This window comes from Cottoperca gobio, chromosome 11 (assembly GCF_900634415.1).
Source record: "Cottoperca gobio chromosome 11, fCotGob3.1, whole genome shotgun sequence".
NCBI classification, from domain to species: domain Eukaryota; kingdom Metazoa; phylum Chordata; class Actinopteri; order Perciformes; family Bovichtidae; genus Cottoperca; species Cottoperca gobio.
In genome coordinates, this window is record NC_041365.1 from 11,006,012 (window position 1) to 11,032,687 (window position 26,676).

The 26,676-nt window shown below is 42.5% G+C and overlaps 2 protein-coding genes across 3 annotated transcripts; one reads left to right on the top strand and one right to left on the bottom strand.

Annotated features, from left to right (window-relative positions):
- Window positions 1-5,820: 5,820 nt before the first annotated feature.
- dpm3 (dolichyl-phosphate mannosyltransferase subunit 3, regulatory) lies at window positions 5,821-7,296 on the top strand. Of its 2 annotated transcripts, none has more exons than XM_029442521.1 (2): window positions 5,821-5,906; window positions 6,131-7,296. In XM_029442521.1, exon 2 carries the CDS (start codon window positions 6,177-6,179, stop codon window positions 6,453-6,455), a length of 279 nt encoding a protein of 92 aa, XP_029298381.1. In that variant the 5' UTR covers window positions 5,821-5,906; window positions 6,131-6,176; the 3' UTR covers window positions 6,456-7,296. The 2 variants fall into 2 exon arrangements, with proteins under 2 accessions (XP_029298381.1, XP_029298380.1); XM_029442520.1 differs by lacking the exon at window positions 5,821-5,906 and adding an exon at window positions 5,908-6,033.
- Window positions 7,297-12,601: 5,305 nt separating this feature from the next.
- efna1a (ephrin-A1a) lies at window positions 12,602-26,463 on the bottom strand. Its single transcript, XM_029442464.1, is given in 6 exon segments — window positions 12,602-14,278; window positions 14,408-14,503; window positions 14,620-14,685; window positions 15,199-15,376; window positions 15,378-15,495; window positions 26,158-26,463. Coding segments are annotated over 6 exon segments (681 nt in total). The 5' UTR covers window positions 26,256-26,463; the 3' UTR covers window positions 12,602-14,153.
- Window positions 26,464-26,676: the final 213 nt, after the last annotated feature.

Consider the following 26,676-nt stretch of genomic DNA (forward strand, 5'->3'; position numbering starts at 1 on the left):
TCTAATCATGCAAAGCAGCATGACTTCAGCCCTGAACGCTGGACATAATCTGGTGGAGCAGGAAAAGGACATTGTCTGTATAATGAGAGACCAAAGGCAATATATTGACATCGACTGGACGTAATGCGTATCTAACTTCATGTTCAGTTTGGCGTGTTCGGCTATCTAATCGTGCCCCAGTTTTATCAGAGCCCCTTCATTGCATCAGTGAAATGAGGTGATACATTTTGCAACGTCCGCCCTGAAATCAATGTTGTCTTCCTGATGGTTTACAGCTGTATACGTCTGTCAGATTCCCCAACACAGTATCTACTTCTCCCTAACATCCGTGTGCAACACATATAAAAGTAAAACGAAGTAGTGAGCAGATAAAACTACCCCCTCTTCCTCTCATTACCATCCATTATGTAAACACAAGATGAAGTCAGTTTGTTTTAGTCTAGACATGTAGCCTCACATCATCCGCCCCTTGCTGAGTACACAGCACTGACCCACATTAATACATTTATAATCAATACCTCCTCAGGTCCTGTGCGCGGACTCGCCGATTGGATGTTGAAGGAAATTGTGCCGTCCAATTTAAAATGGCCCAGGGGGAACTTTCATAACCATGTGCCAATTAGTTCCACTGTCAATAATGGTAATGCTAAAGGACATTGTGTTCCAGGGTGAACAGAGAGGATAGATAGAGGGAGGAGGGAGACATCATCAAGCTTATGCCCGTTGTTCATTGTTAATGGCTGTTACACTGACAAGAAGAATTTGATCGGACACACACACACACATTGTGTGCTGTGGACGTGGTTGAGGGGGTTGTGTTATGGGGCAGAATTACACAACCCATGAAGATAATAAGTAATGACGTCTTATAAAGGTCAACAAACAAAGCACTAGTGGGACAAACACAGGCCGGGTGATGAGATTCATTAGGACAGCATTGAGAGCGTGTAGAGAGAGAAAGAGGGGATGGGGGGGCTAGGGGGGCATTCCTTTGCAAATCCACTGTGGCCGACAAAGCAGCAGCTGAAACAGGTGCGTGTCTTTACTCGGGGCACCCAGGGCAAGACAAGTGCTATTCTCACATGGTTCAGACTGGTCACACTTGACCACACTTTGACCTTACACCCACTTGAGTTGCCCAAGACTTCATTATGTAGGCCCTAAGTAACGCAGGGGTCTCACAACTATTATCTCAGCAATTTAAAACAGATTCTCCCTGTCCGTAAATGATCTTGGCTCAAGGATATTTATGAGTAGTGTGCTTATCAACGTCAAAACCTTCAGCAGCCCTGCTTTGAATCTGGGACCCCTGATGCGCTGTATCATGGGGCTCTCAACCCTGATGCATCTACTTTGATTCGTGGTCACCTCACCTGTCTGAGGAGACTCTTGCAAAGTCATCCCACAAACTTTGCTGCACTCAATAAGGTCTGTCCAGGCACAAAATGAATCTGCAAGGGGCAGGTGACTCTTGGAAGTTCAATCAAGTATTGAGTAGTACTCTCGTTCAAGGAGACAACAAAAAACAACAATCTCCGAACCCATCGGCTGTCGGCCGGACGACAATAACTCTCTGGTGGCAGGGGGCTATATTTCTGGGGTTCTGGTGTTGCCAGCGGATATCAAGGCCAAGGCTTCCTTTTCTGTGCGTCAGTTGTTTACAGTCTGGTTAGCAACTTGAGATACGACAACTTCTACGACCAGATTGTTTGACAAGTAGTCAGTTAACATGCTAATTTTAAACTAATAAAAAGCGAAATCATCGACGTACGATAGCCGATGGGTTACGAGATTACATTTCGGCCAATGCGTTCCGCTCTTTTGCTCTCCACACGGACTGTTTGCTTCCATTCAACCAAAGCTCACTCAAACGTGATTGGTCAAAACTACTTAGACTACAAGCAGAAACCAAAACGTTGTCCCGTGGCATACAGAATCGGTTAAAAGAGATGAACAGAAACCCAACCCTTGATTGGGGAGAACAAACAACTTGCTGGGCCATCACTAGTCAAAGCTTGAGACTGTCAGACTTCAGTCACAAACATCAACACTTGGACTTCACTTATTTAAGATTTGACTTGAAACAAGCAAAGACAATAAAGTCTAACGTTTTGATGTCGTGAAAGCAGCAGACAGCAGCAGCAGGCAGAACTGATAGCTACACCTCCTGCAGAATTATGCAAGATGTGCATATTTAATTATGCATAGGCTAATATTAGGCCTATGCATTCTCAGCTATGTAACACAGCTTTGAAGGAAATATTTCATATGATGTGTCATTTTCATGTTCAGCATTCAGAGAGTTGCCAAACCTTCTTATGAATATTATATTGTTATATATTATATATTTCTTCTGGTGTATTGTCTAAGTGTCTATATAAGGAGTAAGAAGTACTTTATTAATCCCTCATTGGGGAAATAAAATGTTTACACTCGGTTGTTATTATTCATTGGACACACATACAGTAGGTCGGAAATGCACACATGCACACACGGGACCCATAGACATGCATTAGTTATAGAGCCTGTCACATTAGTTGTCTACCTTGGTGAAGACGGCACAAGGCGTCTTTTTGAAAAATGATGCCCGACAAAATAAAGGCTTTTAACATTTATAACTTTTTCTGCTTTCTCAGCCAATTCTGTACCTTTGTAAAAATAATGCTTTATTTGTAATCAACCATGTGTAGTTTTAAATCATTTTTTAACAAGGTCTAAACGTTTTGAGAGGTTGACAGGCAATATCCCTGGAACGTGGACATGGTGACGCACTTTTAGTCACTCTTTCCTTTTCCCAAACACATCTACACACACATCTAATGACAACATAACACACAGCTATGGACTCCAGCTCAGGAAACAGAGGGTTCCTGTTTTTGACTCCAAGCTCTATTGTTATCTTAAACAGCCTTTAGACTAGAGTGCATGCTCTCTCTCTCTCTCTCTCTCTCCCTCGCTCTCAACATTACACAATTATTATCTAGCAAAATCTTGATTCCTACATGGCTCTTTAGTAGCACACATTCTTACCTTTCACTCTACTAATATTGACAAAGCCAGAGAGAGAGAGAGAGAGAGAGAGAGAGAGAGAGAGAGAGAGAGAGCGAGAGTCAACACAACTCTCTATTAACACTTTTCCTGTTTTATCTATGCCTCTCATCTTTGCTCGGTGTCACTCCTATTTCTGCACTTGAGGATCAAGTATCTCTTCTGCCATTTCACTGCCGATCCCTCTCACACACTATATTCATGCTTTTCTTCTCATTCCTTCAGCCTCCGCTGCTATACCCACTCTCCATTGTGGGAACCAAGGTGCTGCATGCACTCTATTGCGCAGTTGAAGGTGTTAGGGGGATTGAAGAAAAGTCTGGATAAGCAACAGCTGGGTTTAATGCACCGTTAAGGTCAGTGGTTGTTCAAGCTGCACCTGCAAATCCCCTGATTTCACCCCCCCCTGTCTAAAGCTCTCTCCCCTGTCTGCTCCCTCCACTCCTCTTTTCTCTGTTGCCCTCTCTTCTTTCGTCCATATACTCAGTCACCCTTTCTTTTCATTCCTGGCCCTCTCAGTTTTCTCGCCCCCCCCCCACACACACTCACTTTTCTAGTTCTTTATCGAAAGAAACTGCTGCCACTGCTTCACCCCTCTCTCACTTTGCTTCCCTGTCTCTTTTTCTGTCTCACTCTGCATGTCCCCCTCCTACTCTCTTTCTCTATGTCTCTTTCTCATTCTCTCTGTTTCAATGCCCCTCCCGCTCACAGGCTGTTGTGTTGTGTCTGCCAGGCCTTCTCGGCCTGAGCGCAGGTTTCCTGAGTACTGGAACGGAACAGGAGCTGGCAGGGAGATACACTGAGAAAAGCCAGCTCGACTGTTCCCACTGAGCGTCACACGGCTGCTCTCAGTGATGCAACACAGGCAGGACAGAGCACACGCTATGATGTATGTAATGATGCAGCATGTTATGGGTAATCCCACCCAGATTCAGTTTATTCCATCGATGCAATGAAAAGAACCTTCCCTTTACAGTCTGACATGTATCACATCTTATTACTGTAGCAAGTAGCTCCAGGCTAGACAATTAGGGGACGATTATCATCATTTGTTTATTTACCAGGAACAGTGCACATTTTAGTTTCCACCCCAATGTAAAGATGCCAAAGTTAGTTAATGAGCTAATTTCCATCTGTAGTCCCTGGGCAGGTTATTACAAATAGTGGCCTAATGTCTTTGGGTATTGGATTTGTGTGAATGGAAAGATGTTGCCTTGGGAAATTTCTCAGATGAAATAATTAAATGATCAAAAGCTTAATAAAACATAGTCAACTAATCAATAATAAAAGTAATCATTAGATGCAGCTCCTTGTGAGGAAAACCAAACTCAATTAACACTGGCAGACATTTAGACAATAGCAGATATCATGACTGTTATTCAAAGCCACAAAGCTATTCATGAAATAAACCATCCTCAAACTATAGCAGACTTGGAAATATGTGCAGACATAAACCCTGACTATCTTCCAGTCTTGCATAGAACAGTCTCCATAAACAGAAGAAACAGGCTTTACCCCTCTGGCAGACAGACGCGCAGATCGTCACTTACACTATTGACACTGGTGCAGACAAACATAAATACCACCGTCCTAAGAATAACTCCATTTTCCCCCAAAGAATGATGTTTATTTCTCAATAGCTCTTTACTGAATGATGTTTACATCTCCCGCTCCTCCTGATTTCACCCTGGAGAGGTCTGTGCCCTCTGCACCTGGAGAGTTCACCTCCCGGAATGAACAGACGTGCCCCATAGCACCTAAAAGGACACTGAGATCAAACAACAGTGTCCTCCCTGAGGCCCCTAATGAAATTGTTGTTGCATTCCCCGCTTTGGAATAACATTAGTATTTATGGATAGCTTTCAGCGTGTACTAATGGCAAACTAATTTTCAAAATGGCTTTTCTAAATTAAGAGGATGGCACAGAGAAACAGTTAAAGGTCTAATGTGTGTTAAAGCCTGACTGGGGGCCTCATTATGGACTCAGTTGAAATAAATTGTTTTCTGTCTCTCAGCTGACAGGGTGCTGGTGTTGTTAATACATCAGATAACAGTTCAGGGCAGCATTTTAATGAAAAACATAGACAGCGACAACATTGAGATTTATTGAGAAGTATAATGAGGGAATGTAGTAATTAATCTTTCTGACCACTGTCTTCTCACAGGAAACAAAAAAAACAAAGAATGTTACTCTCTTATACTTGTATAATTGAGATGCAACAATAAAGGAATCTTGAATCTTACACATTAGTGGATCATTACAACAACAACACAGGACATATCGGCCTAGAATATAGTATAAATTCAACAACAATAGTAAAATAAATACATTACTAAATATGTGGATAGATAGATAAATAGTTCAGAGTTTACATACAAATAGCTTTATGCTTTAAATAGATCTCTAAGATTGTATTTTAAATCTTAATAATGAAAAATATTTAAACTTTTAACAAAAATTCATTTTGCGAAAATTATGACATGTACAAAAATGAAGAAGAAAATGAATCAATAATTCAGTAGATTTGTTGGAATCAAGGAATCATTAAGGTGAAACCAACACCATCACTTAATATATTTATTGTTAAATAATCCGGCACTGTCATGATGTTATTGATGGATTTACATGAAAAACACAATCCATTTGCTTTTAGAGATTTTAAGATGCATAATTGTTGTTTATTGTTGTGTATGATTTGTGTTTTCTTATTATTGCCAAAGACAAATGTCCATGTCGTGCAAATCTAATAGACAATAAAATAATCTGAATCTCTATCTCAGCATTGACTACATTTCCCACACGGCGTTTCGGTTTACGTCATAAACCTGCGCAGAGCTGAGGTGGCGTTAGAGAGGAGGTAAACACATCGGATTATTTATTCTAAACCTGTTTATTGAACGAAATGACATTCAAACGAATGAATACTTTTCTGTAGTTGCTTTTGTTTGGTTTCTTGCTGTTGCCTACATGCTGTTGTCTTCTTCGTGAGTTGTAGCAATATAGCTAACACGGTGCTACTTCGGTGTGCTAAAGCTAAGCTAATTGAATAAATAGCATTTCAATCGTTCGTCTCTTCTTTAGGTTGTTTTCCGGCTTCTCACCTGAAATCCCCGCGCCTGCTTTCATCATGACAAAACTTCTGGAGTGGCTGTTCGGCGTGTCGGTGGTGGGAGCAGCCTGGGCTTTGGTCTCTTTCGACCTGTTGGACCTGAGCCTGCCGCAGACTTACAGGGAGGTTGCCTGGCCGATGCCTCTGTACCTGCTGGTTTCATTTGGCTGTTACTCCCTGGCCACGGTGGGATACAGGGTGGCCACCTTCAATGACTGTGATGAGGCGTCAAACGAGCTGCAGGAGCAGATAAAAGAAGCCAAAGAGGACTTGAGGAAAAAGGGCTTAAAGATGTAGAAAAGACTTATGTAGAAACTTTTGAGAGACTGAAAGCAATGCACGGACTACTTTCACACACAACCTAGTGTCTGCGGAATTTGTTTTCTTGTTTAGCATGTGGGAAATGTGTTATATGAAACTCAACTTTGAACTGGTACCCTCTTTGTTTTGTTTCCAGCAGATATGATCTGAACATCAATCATAATGACCCTGTATTCAGCAGTGTTTTTTGTAGTGTCATAGTTTTTCAGATTTAGATATTGATCGGATGTGCTTCAGGAAATTAGAAATTACCGGCATGATGGGTGATTTCTGCGTTCCTCATAAGTGACAACACAGCAGTTTGCACCTTGAGAAAAATGTCATCATTCTCACCATGTTTAAAGACCCCTTTTCTGAAGCAACTGAATATTTAACAACACTAGTTTCTGTTTTAATTACTTTGTAGCAGGTGGTTTTTACTCATTAACACACATCAGACCAGATAAAAGAAGCTAAACCGTGAATGGGGCTTTCTTTGGATGCAAACTACACAACATTAAACACCCCTGGTTTGCTGAATAATCAACAAGTTGCTGATAACGGAAATGTCAACAAATCAAACCAAGAATTCACACTGGAACAATCACATTAAAGATGGTTACGACTGGGAATACTACAATCTGTGTCAAATCCAAACTAGCACTACACAGTGTGGACCTTGTTGTGTGTGTCTGGAGATTGTTGCTTGTCTGTATAGATGGACTAGATTTTATCTGTAAAGAAGTGTACATTCCATTGTCCAATTTCAGACTAGTGCCCTGCAGCTATTGCTGGAACTAAATTAAATTGGAGTCTATTTTTCTTCAGGTTTTCTTCCCATAAGTGTCTGTGTGTGTTTGTGGGTTGGGGGTTCAAATAGGGCCAGGAGGTATGCGAGTATGTGCATGAGTGCTTGCATATATGATGCATTCCTTCTCCATGAATAGCCCACATGACCCGACTACTTTATATCAACTTCTCAATGCCTCTCTCTGTGCAGGACACACATCTCTTTTGTCCCATTGTGCAGTTAACAACATAAAATTCTACATGTACATCATTTCGTTTTCTACTCTCACAGAGGTTTGTTCAAATCAGAGAATGTAAACTAAGTATGTGGTTCTGAACTAATCTGATGTTGGCAAGTGCAATTCTTTTGTGTGAGCCTCAAAAGGCTGCCTATGCTCATTTTCAGTGAGTTCCCGCTGGGCACAAAGCATAGCCTGGCCAAAGGCATCATTATAGGGTTTCAAAAAGCTCCCGTAACTTCAGAACAAATGCAAAGGAGTTGGCAATTTTGTGTGAGCAAGCACGGCCTGTTGTGCCGTTTGGCTGCAGCCCCATTATGCATTGCAACTTCACCCCCCATGAATGTCTGCAAGCTGTTGCAAGAGCAGACTGGATGAAAGGCAACCTGTTATTTACCAGCAAATCTTCTACTTTGGCAATTACACCAAAGGCTTCACTTGGTAGGCAGTTATGTTCTTACTCGTAACCACATGTGAAATAGTTAATCGCTTTCTCTTTGTCATCATTCTCCCCAAAGATACACTTTGAAGACATCCATCTGTTCATTTTTATTCTGCAGGCTCAGACAAAAGTATAAATCAGATTAGGCCAAACATTTTTACAGACCATATAGTGTGTGTGTATACACAGATGTATACAAAACAGTTTTGTGCCTTTTTCCTTTTAATGGAAAAAATAATTTTTTCCAAACATCCAGTACATAAACTTCATCCCAGACATAGCCCTTTACTTGTAATCTGAAGCTTTTTTCTTTTTTTTAAATCTCCATGCATTTCATTTGCGGCACACAGAGAGACGACAGATTTAGAAAGTCAAGATTTTGACTTATGAGTATTATTATTTTTATGATGATAATGAGCTTTCATATATAGCTGAAGGAATTAACCTTCACACAGCCCCTTTATTCATTATGTAATTACTCATATCATTTAGATTACTTTAAGCTAAAAGATGACCTAAACTTGACCTGAAATAATACAAAACCAAAGTTGAGATTCAGTTGTTTTTCACATTAAAGATGTTAAGCTGCTTTGTTATGAATTATATAAATTATTTATTTGTTTGTGTATCACAAAGTAGTAAATTCTGTATACTTGACTCATGTGTCGAAGTAATGTAAAATATCTCAGCGATGTCACACGTCTAAGTAGCAACTTCAAAATCCTCTCGCTTCAATTATTCCTTTTTTTCCGGTTTTTGGGTATGAGATCCACTTAGTTTTTTTCATGATTGCTCTGTCTGTCTTCGACAGGAGAGGATTTTGACAGTGAAGGAGGCTGAGAAAGATGACAAATGTGCACCGAATGTTCTTCACTTTCTGCTCCAAAGTGGCAATGTGAGAGGCATCAGATAAATTGGGAGATGAGCTACAAAATAGGAAGAAAACCTAATGGGGATAGAGACAGTGAGAGGCCAGGCCACAGGGTTGTGCATGGCCCCACTGAGACCTTAAAACACTATTAAAAAAACATTTCTAGAGACACTCAGTGACACTGCTGGGAGAAAATCCATCTCGACAGGCTGAAAAACCAAGACTGAAAAATGATAGGTTATCATTTTTCTGCAGAGAAAATACTTTTTTTCCTCACCCACACATTTCACAGCAAAACCTCAAACCCATCTAGAGACACACAGAAAGAGAGATGGAGTTAGTAATCCAGGCCCAGAGCTGAAAGAGATGGAGATTTGATACAGATACAGAAAAGGGTGAACAACAGTAATGACGAGATGAGGGAGTGGGATCAAAACAGGAGATAGAGGCAGAGAGTGAATGTTTTAAAGCGGTAGAACAAAAAAAAGTGTGGATGTGGGAATGAATATTTAAAAAAGGAAAGTGACTAAGTGACACGAACAGGAAACCAAAGCATGAGCTGGAACAAGACAGATGACCCTGGCAGACAATGTGTGTGACAGGACTTTTTCGGGAAGAGGAGACCACACCCCGACCGCTGGCGATGGCAGGGAACCAAAATGTGCCCTGATTGGCCCAGAGCCTCCGATTTAGACTGTATAACCAAGGTGTTTCCTTCCCATCACCCCCATCTGACCCTGCTGTCATCTACAGCTTTTACAGGCACTAAAGCAGGACTAATAAATAAATAAAGGAGCTTCCAAACATGCCGCTACAATAAAAATGACATTTAATCCGAGCATGCAGTGCATTATCGCTGAATAAAAATAATGTGAATGAGGTTAAAAAGTCACTCATGGGATAACCTATTGTTCTTTCACTGCTCATAAACAGCTGCCTTGATACTTACAGGACACCAGGTTCCCATTTTAGGGCAGCATGGAGGCTTATAAATGCTACAAATAGCTACAAAAACATTAGGTAACCTCCCAAAGGCCCTGTAAGGCAGATACTCCTGGCTCTTCCGAGTAGTAACATACGCTAGCAGACAGACAGGGACTGGTCGTCATGTGTCCTGCTGATAGTGAGGTATGAGTCAGTCCGGAGATGCAGAGATACACCAGCTGGCTATGCCAAACCTACTGAATTGTGGATTTTTCTTGCTCTAACTCATGGCCTCCTGGCTGTTTTTTGTTACACAGTTAAACACTGATTGATAAATGCCTCGTTTTTCTGCTTGTTGGGAAATATTTAATTTAATAGAGCCCCAGTTTGTGCCTCTCATGTATTGCCATTACATTCGAGTCACAGAGCTGGGCATTCGTTTTTCAGAAAACATACTCATAATGACAAGGTTAAAATGCCGATGTTTAGCAGGAATGTTTACCATCTTCACAATCTTAATGAATTTCAGTAGTTGTGCAGGTATTTAGTCATAAACCAAAGCATTGAACAAATTACATTTTGACCTGACGATGGCGCTAGATGAAATGTCAGGGAATCACCACAGTTATTACAATTCATCCTCAGGGAACCATGAACGTCTGTACAAAATGTAATGGCAGTCCATCCACTTGTTAGAGACATTTCATGCTAAACCACAAATGTCAACCTCGTGGTGGCGCGAGTGGAAAAGCTACCCATCAAAGTCCATCGGATTCATCCTCTGGTCACCATGAATGTGGTGCCAATCCATCCAGTAGATGTTGAGTTCAGTCTGGACCAAAGTGGTGGACCGATGGACCAAAATTACCATCCATAGCCAGACCCAATGAAGTTTCTTTCACAACATTTACTGCTGTTTCGGGAAACCTTAAAAACTCTTCTCACCATCTGGATAGAAGATCTTCCGTCTGCTCCGCGATAAAAAAGATTTCTACCTGTTCCTCAAGCTGGGCTGCAGTTAAATCCAAACAAAGGTAAATTACATACTGTATGCCAATACTCAAATTGTACAGAATGAAACAGTCACAGTTATATTTGTCTATATTCATGTTACACTGTATCATTTTATACTTTAAAATACAAAATAATGTGTTTATGTTTGTCTTGTATTGTACAAGAAGAGGAGAAAACAAAGAGATATTTCATTTCTGGTTAGTAAATATAATAGCAGCTTGAGAAATGGGAGACCAATGTTTTTCATCATGCAGCAGGCATAATTTCCTTTCATCCAGATGATTGAAACACTCTTTGAGGATTCTGGAAATACCTTCAGAACAGCTGTAGATGATGTAAAACCATCTTATAAGAGAATTTATGTATATATATATATTTTGAACTAGATGTTTAGCTCTGTGAATATAATGTAATGTTAATACATGACAGGCACAAACTGACGCTAGATTTAATATACACTCTATATACAGGATGTTGCCTTGAAGCATTTCCAACTTCTTTGATCATATTCTCAATATTCAGAGATTTAGATTCATGCTGTCCTTGCTACATCTGTGGTATCATCTATGAATTTGGGCTTTAAAATTTTAAGCAAACAATATGTAGACATTGTTCTTTTTTTTATGCCTGAGAAGACGTTGCCCTCAGGATGTTCTGTGTTCCAAGTTTGTTCTGGTTTTCTACTGACTGCCCTTAACATTTACTACAGCGTTAAAGGTTTCACACTTGCTGTTCACATTTACTCAAGCTGGTACGCAGAACGAGTGAGCAAATAAAAAGAATTGTCTCCTTGACAAGCTACTACTCAGTGGAGCCTCTTCTCGGGGTCGGGCGGTTAAGGGGCCTGTCTGCCGGCCCTAATTTATGACTGTCCCTTTGAAAACATTGGGGAGTTGTGAAGCCGTGGCACCAGTTTTTGGTGCTACAGCTGTTTTTACTGTCACGGCCGTAAAGCTCCCCTGGGAAGGGAGAGACAAGAGAAGCAGAGACAAGAACAATGGCTTGTCATGCAACTTGTAGACGAGCGAAGACTGGAGAAAAGAGGAGGTGTGTGTATGTTGGGAGGGGTGTTGTAGCTCAGGGTGGAGGTTCACCAGAAGGTTGAGATAAAGACAGTTGAGGGATCACACCTGTGTGTTTAGTCTTCATGCCAAAAGGCAACCTTAATGGTAATGTTAAACAGGCTCCTCGTTTTTCCTTTATCTCTCTATTGAAGCTGCTCTCCGGCGACCTTGGCCTCAATTCTATTCAACTCCTGTCACATCAGTGTGTGGGAGTCATTATCTGAGTTATTGACTCCTTCTGTGGAGATCTTTCGGGTGTAATCAAAAGTAGAAATGGGCTGGGTTTCCTGAAAGCTTTTTAGCACCAAAATCACCTTAGTTCCAAGGAGAAAAGTGATCTTTAATTAAGGATGATGCTGGGTTGTTGGTTTTTTCTTAGGGTAGATAATTAAACCTTTACCCAAAATCATGTACATGCAAGACTCCTAGTGCTGTTAGCGGCTGTGTGAGGCTGTACTTTGGCACTGCGTTGCTGTGAGCTATAAATGCTTAAACTAGCATGGCAACATATTGTTAACAATGTTAACATGATAATGTTTAGCAGGTATACTGTTTACCATGTTCACCATCTTAGTTTAGCGGGTTAGCATGCTAACATTTGCTAGTTAGTACTGAACACAAAGCACACCTGATGGGAATTGCCTTTAGTTTTGCAGATGGCATCGATCCAATAGTTGTCGAGACACCCAGCAAGACCAACATTGCCACACCTAGAGCCAAACAAGCCATACCATGCATAGACATGCAAAAAGCTTTGGCTAAAAATAACCCCAACAACACAGTTATGGTTTTCCAAAAATATCTTTTTTATTTCACATGAATTTCACATTTAGCATATTTATCAAACAGGTCTTTTTATATAATCTTCTATATATATATATTTATATATATATAAATATATACATATTATACACTTTTCTTACTTACACATGTACAAAATTGGGTAACAAGAATTCAGATTAAAAAAAGACTGACTTCAATGGTAGTCATACACTGTTGTGCTTTGTTGATCAAGCCAGCCTGTCAGGTGAAGATGTGCTTGGCAACTCGGTTTGATGCCGTGTCTTGTCGGTTGTGAACTGGTGACTATAGCATTTTTAAATCATCCAGAACAGAGTTAATTATTCTGAAAGATAACTTCACTTTGCGTTTAGAAGTATATGCATGTGTTGAACTATGAAAGGAAAGCACCATGACACACAGGGTTGGGTCCTGTAGTAATAAAAGATACCAGCACTTCATGTCAGGCAGTTTAACCAATACAGCGGCAAAGATTCCAACAAACAGAGAATTCCAGCCTCTCTGCGATACACACAACATCTCAGTGTTTGCTTTTGGCAGAAAAACGTTTCGTCTCATCACCTCTTTCAAATCAATCGCTCCCTTTTCTTACTCTCACACATTTTCCCTTTCACACAATGTACTAACTCTAGCAGGAGAGGAAAAAAAAAAAATCTCCCCCGGTTGCCAACAGTAAACAATTATTTTCTTGAGAACATGGTATATACAGTAAAACTTTTCAGCTGCAAATGTTATAAATAATCTTCACAGAATGTACACATAACACAGTTCAATGTAGTGTGTTTTCGTGTCTTATGTCATCCGATGTCCGTGTGTGTGTATGTGTGTGTCTGTGTGTAACACTGTTGTGGAGTGTATGTTGGTGTGTCTGTACTGTGCGGTATTAGTGCTACAGTATAAGCACATGGTTGAGTTTGCAAAGGAATGGTGGTCATGAGAAGAGCCCCCGTGTCAATGCTACATTTAGAGAAAGTAATCACTTGGGATATCAATGCCACTCAATACCATTACGATAACAATACAACAAATAGTACACAATACTCAAGGGTGGAATAGTGTACAAGTTGGAGAGATGACTGATCTTTGGCTCAAAAAGGTAGGAGATTACTTTTCCATTGAACATGGATTCATCCCATCTAAATTTGTATAATTCAAAACAGAGTTGGTGTCTTTGCTCTAGATTGCTCTTCTGGTTCCTCTTCAACTTCTTCATATTGTCTTCTAGGGTTATCATCCAAAGAGGTTCATGGTTTTTTGGAATGAGCCCTAAAAAAAAAAAAAATCAATGGGAGCTTGGTCTATCCAAGAAAGAAATACTGTCACCTTTTGAAAAATAAGACAAAGCACACATACTTTGTCTCAAATGCTCAGGAGTTACTCAGCACGTGTAAGTGCAGTCCATCTGTACTTTACACGCTTCAAAAGTCTCTCCCCGTGGCCAGCACTGGGCATGGAAAACTGTCTGTTTGAGTCAGTGGTTTCATCCCCACAGACTGTCTTCATTGTAGTCCCTGAAAAAAAGTCTGCCAACAGCAGTCCTTTCATGTACTCTCAGTGCAACAATAGCAGTAATGAAAATGGGACTAGCAATGAGAGGATTGAGAGGGATGTAGCCGTCACTGCAGAGTTTGACCGTACACTCTTTTGGACGTCTGGCAGGATCACCACTGGGTCGTCTGCTTGAAAATGGGAGATAAAGAGGACACATTAGCACCACATATTTACACCCTAATGTGATGCTGAAAGTGGCTGGATTGTTTAAAGGTCAAGGATAATTAGAAAGGACGCAGGGTTGGTCAACATACCTGCAGGCAGTCTGTTGGACGGGTTGTGAACCCCACCCCCAGCTCCAACTACAGCCCCACCTGTGCCTCCTTTAGCCACTCTGGCCTCTTGAGAGCCTGAAAGAAAAGAAAAATACCATCAATTACTCTGCTTGAGTCTCACCATAGCCTAAAACGACTATCAGAAGTGACTGTGCTGCTCTCCTTACTGCCAGAAGGGCGGTTAAACTCACCATCAGCCGCTACGACGTCCACCCTGAGCCTGAGGCACTCCTGTCCATGGTGGTGCAAAGGTTTGGCTGCCAGGGAAGAAACAACACAGACGTTAATATCTTAACTAATGCACTTATCCTCCATTGGCCCCTTAATTCACCTTCATGCATGCGCCCACACACACAAACACTTGGCAACAGACAGACACAGGGACAAAGCTTAAGAGGCCATCTGTGACCAGGCGAAGTGTGTCACTGCCTGGTCTTTGTGGTTACCATCTAGCAGGGGATTGTATAAACTTGGCAAACTGCACCGACACCCCAGTTACCGTCCATGTGAAACTTAAAAGAGCTGGCCACCAAGCACCAGCATGTCATGCTTATTAGCTAAACTGCAGAACTTTGCCCTCACTTCCTTCAGTGGGTCAGTTTATCACCAGACTGAAATAACATGAAATAACTGAATAACTATTCTTAGATTGATTGCCATGAAATGTCCCCATAGGATGAATCCTAACCATTGGATATGAATATTGATTGGAAAATAATACTAACTGTCAAACAGTGACAACTTTGAAAGAACGCTATAGTGACACTTACAGATATAATAGTAGCTTTCTCCTTGGCGGAACTCCTTTCCCAGAGTAAACGGAGTAAAACGTTGGAACTTTTCCGAGAACTTCTCTGCGGCGTGAGGGGCAAACGGGTGGCCACACTCCCAACGCATCTGGTCATATGACTGGGGCTTGCAGGATTCGTAGTCCTCACGCTCCACCATAGTAGAGCACATACCGCTCAGCATCCAGCAATGGCACCTCACCCTGGGGGTAATGGGGGCACACTATGTCCAGGTAGTCATTGAGCTTCACCTCCACGGTGTAGTCGTCCCATAGAAACCTGCGGAGAGAAGGCAGAAGGGGACGGTTATGCAAGTGGCAGGAGACTGATAAGCGTGGTTATAGCATCGGAGCGGTGATAAATATAAGCCTCAAAACCTGTGATTATATATTGATCGGCTACACGCCCTGTACAACAGGGAAATCAGAGGAAAGACTGAGAGGCCTGGGATTGAGAGATAGAGAGCAGGAGTAAGATAGTGTTTGTGAGAGAGGATATGTGTGTGTTGGAGTGGAATAAAGAGGGAAAACGCAATAAGGGGAAGAATGATCTGTAGAGAACATGTGCATAAATATGGATGAACGTGAGGCCACTGTAGCATGATGCTTCTTGCTACTGTGTGGAGAGTTAGCACTGAGTGCACATTGATCCCACGTCCCCCAGGAGTTGAATGATGTTTACAGAGAAACATTAGCAGTCAGTTAGCCCGTCAAGACCGGAGATGAGTATTGACATCTGCAGGGCTACACACAAACACACACACCCAAGAGGTAGAATGCGTGATGACAATTTCCCTTTAACAGAAGCAGTCCCACACCTGAGTTTACTAAAGATAGGGATAAAAATAATAAGGTCACATATTTTTCAAGCCATTCATTAGGGTCAGAGAGACAGGCAGACACATAGAAAATGGGTCTGGTGACGGCCTGTAACCGTCTCCCACCACACTCCCTCTCATTACAAATACAGAGACACAGTCAGACTGTCTGCCTCCCCTCCGTTCCTCCCTGCATCCCTCCCTTCACTCCTCCACCCTCTTTACGAGTACACTAAACTCTCTCTTTCTCCGCTTGGACGTGGGTCAAAAGAGCACTCGCATAAAAACTTTTTAGCATTTTTGCTTCAAATTTCCCTACAAACACTATTTAATTATTACAGAAATACTTCAAACAACATACTCCACAGTAGTTTAGATTGACCTCATCTCAACTGTCCTTGATTCCTCCTGGTTTTCTCCTTTAGAGATATTATGGGGTTATCTCCAGGGAATTGCCATTAAAACGGTATTTCAGCTTTGTCCTCCTTCCCCCTGACTGAGTGACTGCTCCAGGGGCGGCTCACAGCTAATGCTCACTTCTCAGCCAAAGCCATCTATCACCGGCCTGGAGCGGTAGCTGGCCACTGGCAACACACACAAACGCTTCCCAGTAATTCCCATCTATCAACAACCTAAAGCAGAAGCTACCTACCATTTGCACACACACACACACACACACACACACACACACCCCCCCCCCCCCCCCGGTATTGAGCTCCAAAGTGATGCCTATCAGTTTACCGTCTCCTACTGTTCTGCATCACCAGGGGTTCTCGGAGAATGGAGGAAATTTGACAGACTTATATATTTTCACAACACACAAGGAGAATGTGTGTCTAATATAGGGTTTTGTTGCCTTTGCAATGAATACATGGTTGGTTCATCGGGCTTTCAACAACCAAAAAAAAAAAGAGGCAGGGAGCCAGTTTGAGTTACTGACTGCTATTTGATCTACAGATCTCAAAGAGTAATTATGAGTTGCCAAAAGCCTCCAGGGTGCTAAATTGGACACCTTTAGCACGAAAAAAGGCTCTCCACTGGAGTAGATTTTTCTTTGAGAATTCTGTCGTTTTCTCATAAAACCCCCCTAAATGTAACAAGCCGCATTTGGGGAGTTTGTGTTTGTGTGACAAGGTCCATATGTGTGACTAACGATCAAAGTGTTCAGACACAGCCAGCCCCCCCCCCCCCGCTCATTAGCTGCTGTTGTTGTTTTTGGCCAGGGGTCTCCCTGGTACCCATTGGTAAAAGAACAGGACAGGGCTCTAACTCCTGCTCCCCCTCTGACTCCCCCCACCCGCCTGACTGCATTCCCTCAATGCTGATGATCAGATTAGCCGGCAACACCATTACAACAGCAGCACGGGCCCGTTAGAAAACAAGCACCTTTTCAGTATACTGATGAAACTTCCATCTAACTATGTCGATAATAGTGTGCCCCAGCCAACTTTCAGGGGGGAGAGCAATAATTATCATTTTGCCATGGTACAGACAGTTTAGTGCTTATCTGCAGTTTGCCTGCCACGCTCTGTTTACCAGACTGGCGCTAAAGTGTTTTTTCCCCCTGCCACTTTCAATTCCAGTCGAATCGATAACACTATTGAACAAACAATGTTGTCTGCTTTTGCCTGACAGAGTTATCATCCCCCTGCAAACACTGGAAACACACACAAACAAACTCCCTATACCCAAACCCTCCCTCCCTCACTACGAGCCCGGATTACAAACCGGTTGTGGTATGCTCCCAATGTGTTCATCAAAAGGGGGTCGAAGGGGGGTGCAATTAAAACACAAAAAAGGGTATTAAAGTTGCCCCGAGGGGGGTAATTATGCCCTCCTGTTCCCCACTTCCCAGCCCCTTTAGGCTGAGAGTTTAGGGGGAGGCAGAGGGCATGAATAGGCGTGGGCAGGGGGGGGGGGGGGGTCAAAGGGCTTGAGTTGGAAATGGCTTTTGAAGTTTCTCTCAGAGTATGTATGAGAGTGCTACAGTTGCTTTATCAATGCGACTGTTTCATACAGTGTCTCTATTCACAATGTGCCCGCGCTGATTGAATACTTCACTTAGCAGAGAGAAAAGTGGCTGAATACGCACCCGGGGAGGCTGGCTAGCCCCTTTTATTAATGCCAAATAGTTTTAATTATCCTGCTGCCTTTTGTTCCCCTCCAACGCCTCGGTATTGAAACGTTCCACATCATCCGCTTAATTAACTGATTGGAGTACCTCACTTCAAAAGAGAGTTTAGGCCTCTGTGTGAAAAGGTTTAACTAACAGAGTCAAATCATGCCACCTTCACTTTAGCAGACACAATCCTCCTCAGTCTCCCCCAGTGTGTGTCGCTTGTTATTTTGCTCAGCGAGACTGTTTCCCTCTCACTGTCAATAGGTTGCCGTGATTTATTCCCATTGTTTATCCCAGGATGCTCTCTTTTAATGACAGTGGCGCTTGGAGCTTCAGCAGAAGTAACAGCATGGAGGAGTTGTATTCTCTACTTAAGGATGATTTGTAGCGCTATGGCAGAAATGCAGCGAGGATTGTGTGCATATGTGTCCGTCTCAGCCTGAGACATTTAAATGTGTGATTGTTTGTGTTGAAGTATGCGTGTGTGTTGCGTCTGTAGAGCTCTGAGAAATGTGGAAGTGTGTTTCAGTCATGATAAGGTGGAAAATAATGCCGATAATGAACACCGATGATAGCAGGGAGGGAAAGTCGAGTTGTCAAATGTGCGTGTGTGTATGCACATAGAATCTGGTGAAAAATAGACCGCAGGATGTTCCCGGCCACTCTTCCTCCCATCCTAAGAAGGAATTTCTGATTTATTGGAGCCTCTTCAGGAGCATGTGTCTAATCTCTCTTCTTTAATCTCTCTGGCCAGCATTTTGCTTTCTTCTCCACCTCTACCCCCTCCTTTCATCCATCCATCACCCTCTCATCTCTGCACTCTATCGCCCTGTGGAATGCTGGACCTCTCAGACGAAGAGGCCGCAAAGTGGATCAAAGGTCGGACAATCGCCAAGTCAGCACCGAAGAATTTTATACATGAACAGTCAGCAAGAAGGGGCCTTGTGCATTTTAAATTCTATAGACAAGTGCTACGACAGGAATTGCTCACTTAAAAAAATTGATTCAGATCTATTTCAAGGTCCATAAGGCCATTGTACGACAAACTACATCACTACTTTATGGATTAATCTGTATATTATTTTCTCGATTAATAATTTGGTCTATAAAATGTCAAAAAGAAATTGAAAAAAATTCCATCTTTAAATGTCTTTTTTTGCCAGTTCAAAACAGATTAATATGATATAAAACTGAGAAAAGCAGGAAATCCCAATATGGGAGCCATTTTTTGCATGAAATATTATGATTAAATCCATGATTAAAAAGGTTAGCGATCATCTTTGTGTTGACTTATTGTAGCAGCTCTACTGACCACTACATCTTAAAACAGGAGCTGTCGTCTACTTAACCTGTGCCGTCACCTTAACCACATAAACATGATTATTTTCCTCCCGGGTTTTACACACACCATTATGCGACCCAATGAGGTGGCTGGCCTGCGTCACAGTTGAGTGAGCCGGAATGTGGGACCACCTAATCGGCTCGTCCAAGCCTGGATTATTGGGTGGAGCAGAGGCTGAGCTTTGGTCCATTCATCAGCACCAGACCCTGCTTAATACAGGGGCTTAGAGAGTGGACAGTGAGGGCCAGAGCAGGGGCTGAGGGGCTGGGGAAAGAGTAAGGGGTGAGATAGGCAGCGTAGAGCTGTTTTTTTCCCCCATCCCCATTGTTGTCACACAGAGAAGCGGTATTACTCCTTTACACTGGAGTTTTGGAGTTCAAAAATAGACACACCGACTATGAATGTGTGTGCGTGTGTCCAAGGTCGCAGAGGGGAAAGTGAGAGGTGTTAACAGAGTAATGAAAGACACTGGACACAAGGGAGCCATTTCTTTCAAGATATATCTGTGAAAGCCATACTCCACGAGGGAGGTGGCACATCAGATAGAGGTGAAGCCTTTCGGAGGTGCATCGTGACTTTATTTAAGCGGCAGTTTAACGTCATTGCTCAAACTCTATTTGTTTCATCTGTCTATCTATTCATCCATCAATGTCAGCCGTCCCCTCCCACTCTCTGTCCGTCTTTCATCACTCAATATGCAAACCAGATCCTCATGTCAACTTTGTCCCTCCCCCCACCACAGACTTGCTGAACCAATCACAAAACTGTTTTCTGGTGGTATTCCAAATATGCAACTTTCTGACCCACCGTTTGCAGAGCACAATGCAGCGTGGGTATGCTTGGGTCGTCATAGAAACAAATATGGTCCAACTCATTCAGCTCCTCCTTTTTAAACATAATATTTCAGCCTTCATTCTTTGCGCCGTTTGACTTTTTGTCATCCATCTCAATCGGTTTTCTCCTGTCTTTCATTCAACCTTTGTCTGTCTGGATCATTGGTCATTCTGCCGGCGTTCCAGGAATGAACTCGTCAAGCTCCTTGTGCCACAGAGCAAAGCGACAAAGCTTTAAGTCCAGAAGAGAAATAATTGGCTGATTCCACCGCACTAGGAGGCTTCAATAAATACATATGCTCTTTCCAACTGTCTCACGTTGTCCTTTGAGCCATTTGTATCTTATAAAGGCCAACACACAAAGGTCACCACTGACATCACATTTCTCAGGAGGCAAATATCTGTACAAGATTGATTTTTCTGGATTGATTTCCACGGGGCAAAACGTGTTTTGTTGTCTGCAAACACAGTCTGAGCTTGTGGCCTAATGCATTCTATGGGGAAATAATATGAGAGTAAATGGAGTTTTTATAAGTTAGTCACAGTAGTTCTTGCTCACATGGTAGTAATAATGGTAGTACTACAACTGACCCCTAGGGGGTGGCAGTATTTGCTGTAGAGACATGTTTACTAAACCCAGACATCCAACAAACAGGAGAAAAAAAGGCAAGAGAAAAACAAAAGTTATACAATGAGCCCTATTTACACAACAAAACAAACACAATGGCTCATTGTCATAGATAATATCTGACTCTTGCTGGGTAATTCTTCCTCATCTAAACACAATGTCACCAAGACTTGACACACAAGTCTGGAGGACAAACACATTCTATCTCTGCCTCACATATACCATGAAAAACTGAGTGAAGGCTCCACTCATAAATCATAAATCTGTGTATTAATTAAGTTTTTCTTCCTCTATGATCTTTGTGTGGGGTTGAAGAGTTGTAAAAACTGCACAGAGAGGAGGAACAGAATTGAAAAGAGCAGGGGTAGTCTGCTGCGAAGATAAAGAGGAGGCACGAGGATGGGCAGGGGGCAGAGAAACACTGGCGGGGTTGACCGGGGTGACAAGGATCAGAGGAGAATCCCAAATAGAGACACAAAGATTTGACAGCAGCGCAGGCGTACGCATCCACAAGGCTTCGACAGTAGAGCACATCACTCATTAGAACAATTCAATCCCTGCTAATCTACTTATTCTCTGATTGTAAAACATATTCCTCAAACAAGCCTGGGAAATTCAATCAACTCCCAGATCCAGACTTTTACAGTCTTGCGTGTGTTGGGTGTGAGAACTGTATTGTTTGTTGTGCAGACAGGATACGCTGTTTTCCCGGGAAAAGACGTAGCCAGGAAGTGCAGCACTTCATAGGGAAACACGCAGCAGACAGCGTGCAGACTCTAGTAATGCCGAAAGCTCGCCGGAGGGAAGGTAAAACCTTTGGCCCGATTCTCTATCTAGTACAGTCAATAAAACAAGCCCTCTTGCCACTGACACTGCAACAACAAGTTGGAAATGTAAAGTCTTCTTACAGACGATTACAGACTGTAAAGATAGGAAACGTCGACACACTTCAATGAGCATTTGAGCCTATAAGAGGCGATTACCATCCGTTTGACAATCTCTCAGTATTTTCCCCAGATTGAATTCCCCAGACAGATTACAAAACCAGATTAAGGGTGGTGGGAGGGGACAATTGATGCGAGAAAAAGATGGGATATAGACGTAGGAATTCACTGAAGAAAAGGAGTGTGTGGGGGGGTGAGAAATCTGGATGTTCTTAAGGAAAGTAGCTTCAGATTACTTGGAAATCGCATAAATCCCATATCTATTGTGTGCACCTAATCACAGCCGCTGACTACCCAATCTTATCTTCCATCTCTCAAACATGTATGCGCTCACATGCACGGGAGGCAAACAGACACGTTAACCTACGCCTACGTGTACACCTTTGTTTTCTTCCTTCATTGAAAGTCCTGTGCTTTCCTGGTTTGAGTTCTCAGACTGGCTCTACCACTTCCACTGCTTCAGCAGCAAGACACTCAAGAGGGGAGAAACACAAACGGACAGACAAGTGGAAAAATAGAAACAGGTTTGCTGGGAAGACTCGAGTGGCCTTTCATAGGGGAGGTAGAAGAAGGAAGCTTTAAGAAAGAGAGCTGAGGGGGGAAAAAAAAGCGTGAAGGAAAGGGCAAAGTGCCTTGTGACGGATCGCCATTGGGTGCCAAGAACGATAAAAAATGTCCACACCTCTTCGCATGCTTCCCTCCTTCCCCCCTTCTCCAAGAGCCAGAGTTGGAGGTGAGGAAATAATAGACTGAAAAGGGACAGCTTGTAAAGTTGAGATAAAAGCTGGGGAAGGAGAGAAGGGGACCGAAAAGACAGGAGGGGGAAGAACGAGAGTTTCCCAGAGGCAGAGCCACGGCCGTGTGAAGAGGGGCCGGGGTGAGTGGCAGCCAGTATTCAGGGACCACCGACGTGACAGAATGACTGACAGATTGATAGAGGCCGTGCCACTTCATCACATAGCGAACTATGACCCCCAATCAGTCACACCAGTTACTATTCTCTTTCTGTGGCTCACTGTGAAGACCGTTTGCCAATTTGTATAGGAAGCATCACAAAACACCCATATTGACTGGATAACTACCAAAAGAATCCTCCATGTGGGTGAAACATACCTTAAATAACTCCCTTATCAGAAGTAGAATCGAGTTTAATGCCATGTTGGTTTTCATTGCTTTGGTGTAATAGTGCATAACAAACATTGTGAGAGAAAATCTAAATAAAAAGGAAGTATTCCAAAAATCAAGAAACATTAAACAAAAGAAGAAAAATACCAGAATATGAAATAATACTATACAAATGTGCACTTAAAACATAAATACAGAAAAGAAGAAAGAAATGCTATAAACCATATGTACAATATTAAACCACTGTGCTAGCAATGGTAAACTAAAACAATGTGGAAGTGTGCTTTGCGGGTTTAACAAAATCAAAACAGCTCAGTCGAAAAGCATAGCAAAACAAAGACGTCTGAGTAAGAACAGATCAGCTCAAAAATGTGTTATTATCATAACAGAAAAGGTGATGATGAATATGATGTTAAAATAAACAAGCGGATCAAACATGTGCGTGGAGAAAGCCATGAAACAGTTAACACACTCGCAGAAGTGGAGACCACAGAACCAAGTTGAAAAGGGATCCAGGCCAAGAAGAGGGGGAGGGAGGTGCTGGAGAGAGGGAGAGACAGGTACAAAGCAGAGGAGGAGGGGGGAGGAGGAGCGGGTGGTGGTCTACTCATGCTCTGTCAGCAGGGGAAAAGGGGGAAAGGGAGGAAGAAGCAGTGAATGAGCAGATTATTGCCTCACATTGGAGTTGTGGAGTCCAGGGGGCTCCAGGGACGATGTTAACATCAATCACAACTGTGGGGGCACATGTGTGTATGTGTGGAGGTTAATGTGTATGAGAGTGTGTGAGTCACTCAAATCTGGTAATGTTGTGAGAGAGCACACACACACAGACACTCCCTTCACAAAAGACACGTACACCCACTGGCATGCAGGAACCCGAACTGACTAGGCATACTGGTGATCCTCTTTCTGGGAATCAAGCGGTACTGGTGATTAAGCTGTTGCTAAATCAGACACAAAAGGTTACACAAACAACTAACAAGTAAAAGGTCAGAAAAAGCTGAAAGACACATTATAAGGAATAGGTTTCAGTCATGCTGAAACAAAGTAGTCGGTAAAGTTCAGGCAGATACAACCTTGGAAGTCATTCAAAGGCGCACTCTGCTCACACACATGCACATACACATCAGTGTAGAGTAGGGCAACTGTGCATGGATGAGTGTGTGTTGCTAAATCCTTCAACAAACACACCGAGACAAAGGGAAATTAGCATTCACATCATAGGCCAAAGTGATCAATCCGAGATCAATTTGAATAACGACAGCTTTCTGACCAGCGGGATGGAACAATAAACCGAGGCCATAACAAAAAAAGAAAGAAGGAAAAACAGTTCTCATGAACGCAAAGATGGACGTCAACACACTGTATCAAGTAACAGGTCAAAGGGGAGAGCTGATTGCTCGGAATGATGAAAAGTACCAAATGAAAACGACTCAGAGCCTCTGCTTTTTCTGAGAATACAGGATTAAGAGTAGCCAACGGGAGAGATTTAGCACAGTCATCCGGAAAAAAATAGCAAGTGCAAAAGGACGGATTACAAGTATATATACAGGAATGGTCACACAGCAGGGAAACAACAACACGCTTTTCCATCTGGGACTTCTGATTTTCAGGCTTTGTCGCTATAATTTTGACCTTTCTGGCAACAGTCAATTCTGTAGTTTTAACCACAGGGGAGATCCGGAGGGAAACAGTGGTGGCCTGGAGGCTTGTGGGAGATTATTTGAATATCTGGGTGTTTGTAACCAAGACAAGACATGTGTTTGCACAGCAGAGAGAGAGAGCGAGAGAGAGAGAGAGCGAATCTAACACTGATTGATTTAGTTGGTGTGATTGAGTGTCCTAGTTTGTGATTGAGTGATTGTCTGCCAGGAGTCCCTGTTTGTGCTTGCCCGTCTCAGTGGGTGTGTTTGTGTGCAAGTAGAAGTTTGTTTGTGGTGTGTAAAACTAACCCTCTTTGTACCCAGAGCCATTTTACCCCGGCCATCATCAAACATAATTCTCATTGACCCCCACTTATTGTGAATGGCCCCTAACCCCGACAATTTCAGCTCCAATTTCTCCTCCCTGAGCAATCCATCTCTCTCCCACAGCATGACCTACTGGCCAGGCCTCAAGTTACCTCCTCCGTCTCTGTCATACACCATTATTACTCCGTCTTACCACCTGAAATATGAACACCCCTATGTCTCCCTGACAGCCATGCAAACCCCTTGTGATATCTCTTGATTTAGGAGACACTGCAGCCTCCCGATCCACACAGAGGTTAGGACTCTGTCAGATGGGGAGGATATTGCAACTGATGTTTCAACACATTGTGCTGTGAGTCAGACTTGTAAAACCAACACAACACATAACTCTTACCTGGGGAAAAAATCCTCCCCTATAGGATTTCAGCTCATTGGATGAAGATGCAACAGCACCAAAATAACACAAATTCACTGATTTAAAACAATGAAAGTGCTAAATTATTGCTGCACTCCCATAATACATAAACTCACATGTGTGTACATAAAGAGTTAAAATAAGAAAACATATTTTCCATATTCATAGATCATACTTGATCATGTCCTGGAATGAAGAAGAACAAACATATCCTTGCAATACTCTGTCCATGAAACACATAAATTAATCAATTTAAAAAGGAGCTATCTTCCCTCAAAAAGTACGCGCTGTTAGCTCATGTCAGTTCAAAAAGATAAAGCGGACATAACCTTCTGTAACTAATACCGCAACATGAACATATTGCGAAACGGAGTAAATCTGAACAGGTTAGGCAAAGTATTACAGATAAACAGACCCATAATAACAGGTTCGAGCCCAGGAAAGGGGGGGAGGGGGAGGGAGAGAGACTCCCAACTGTCTTGCATTATCATGACAACAGCAGCCAGTTGCTTCCATCACAAATTCATCACAACAACCTCGCTGAATATGCACGAGTTGCAACTATTCAAATGCATTAGTATGGATCGTAATGATGTGATCTGCACTATGAATAAGGTTTAAAAGTTATTTTATGTTTTAGAGTCCAGGCAATCTTGTTTTTGCATTGATACATAAAGAAGGGAGTGCAAGGCTGGGTCCTAGAGCATTGCATTAACATGGGAAAACACCATTTAAAAGAGATATTTACTTTGGGTTCGTGCTGTTCCAGTAGACGCTGTGCCGCTCCGCTGAAGCAAACCAGGCGCAGACGCTCACAACGAAGCCCACAATCCAAACCAAATCCATGGTGGAGAGAAGTGGAGGCGTGCAGCGAGGAAACACAACTCAGGTAGGTTGTGCAAAAAAAACAAAAAGTTTACCGAGAAGAGCTCGTCCGTGCACCTGGAGACTGCACGCTTAAAAAAACACTTTACGCATGCAGTGGTTATAAAAGAAAAAAGAAAGAAGATTCGTAAAGCAATAAAAATCGTAGAGAGATCAGTTTAACTCGACAAATCCGTAGTGAATGAAATCCCGTGCTGCTTGGTCGCTGATTTTGTGAAACGCCCACAGCCGCGAGCCCCGCCTCTGTCCTGAGGGGACCAATCAGAGGGCGGTCCGAGAGACGCGAGCTCTGCAGAGTTCTCTGTATGTAGCCTACTGTATGTTTACGTGTTGTACACCTCCAGTATGTACAGTATGTCTGAATAAGCCTACAACACAACAT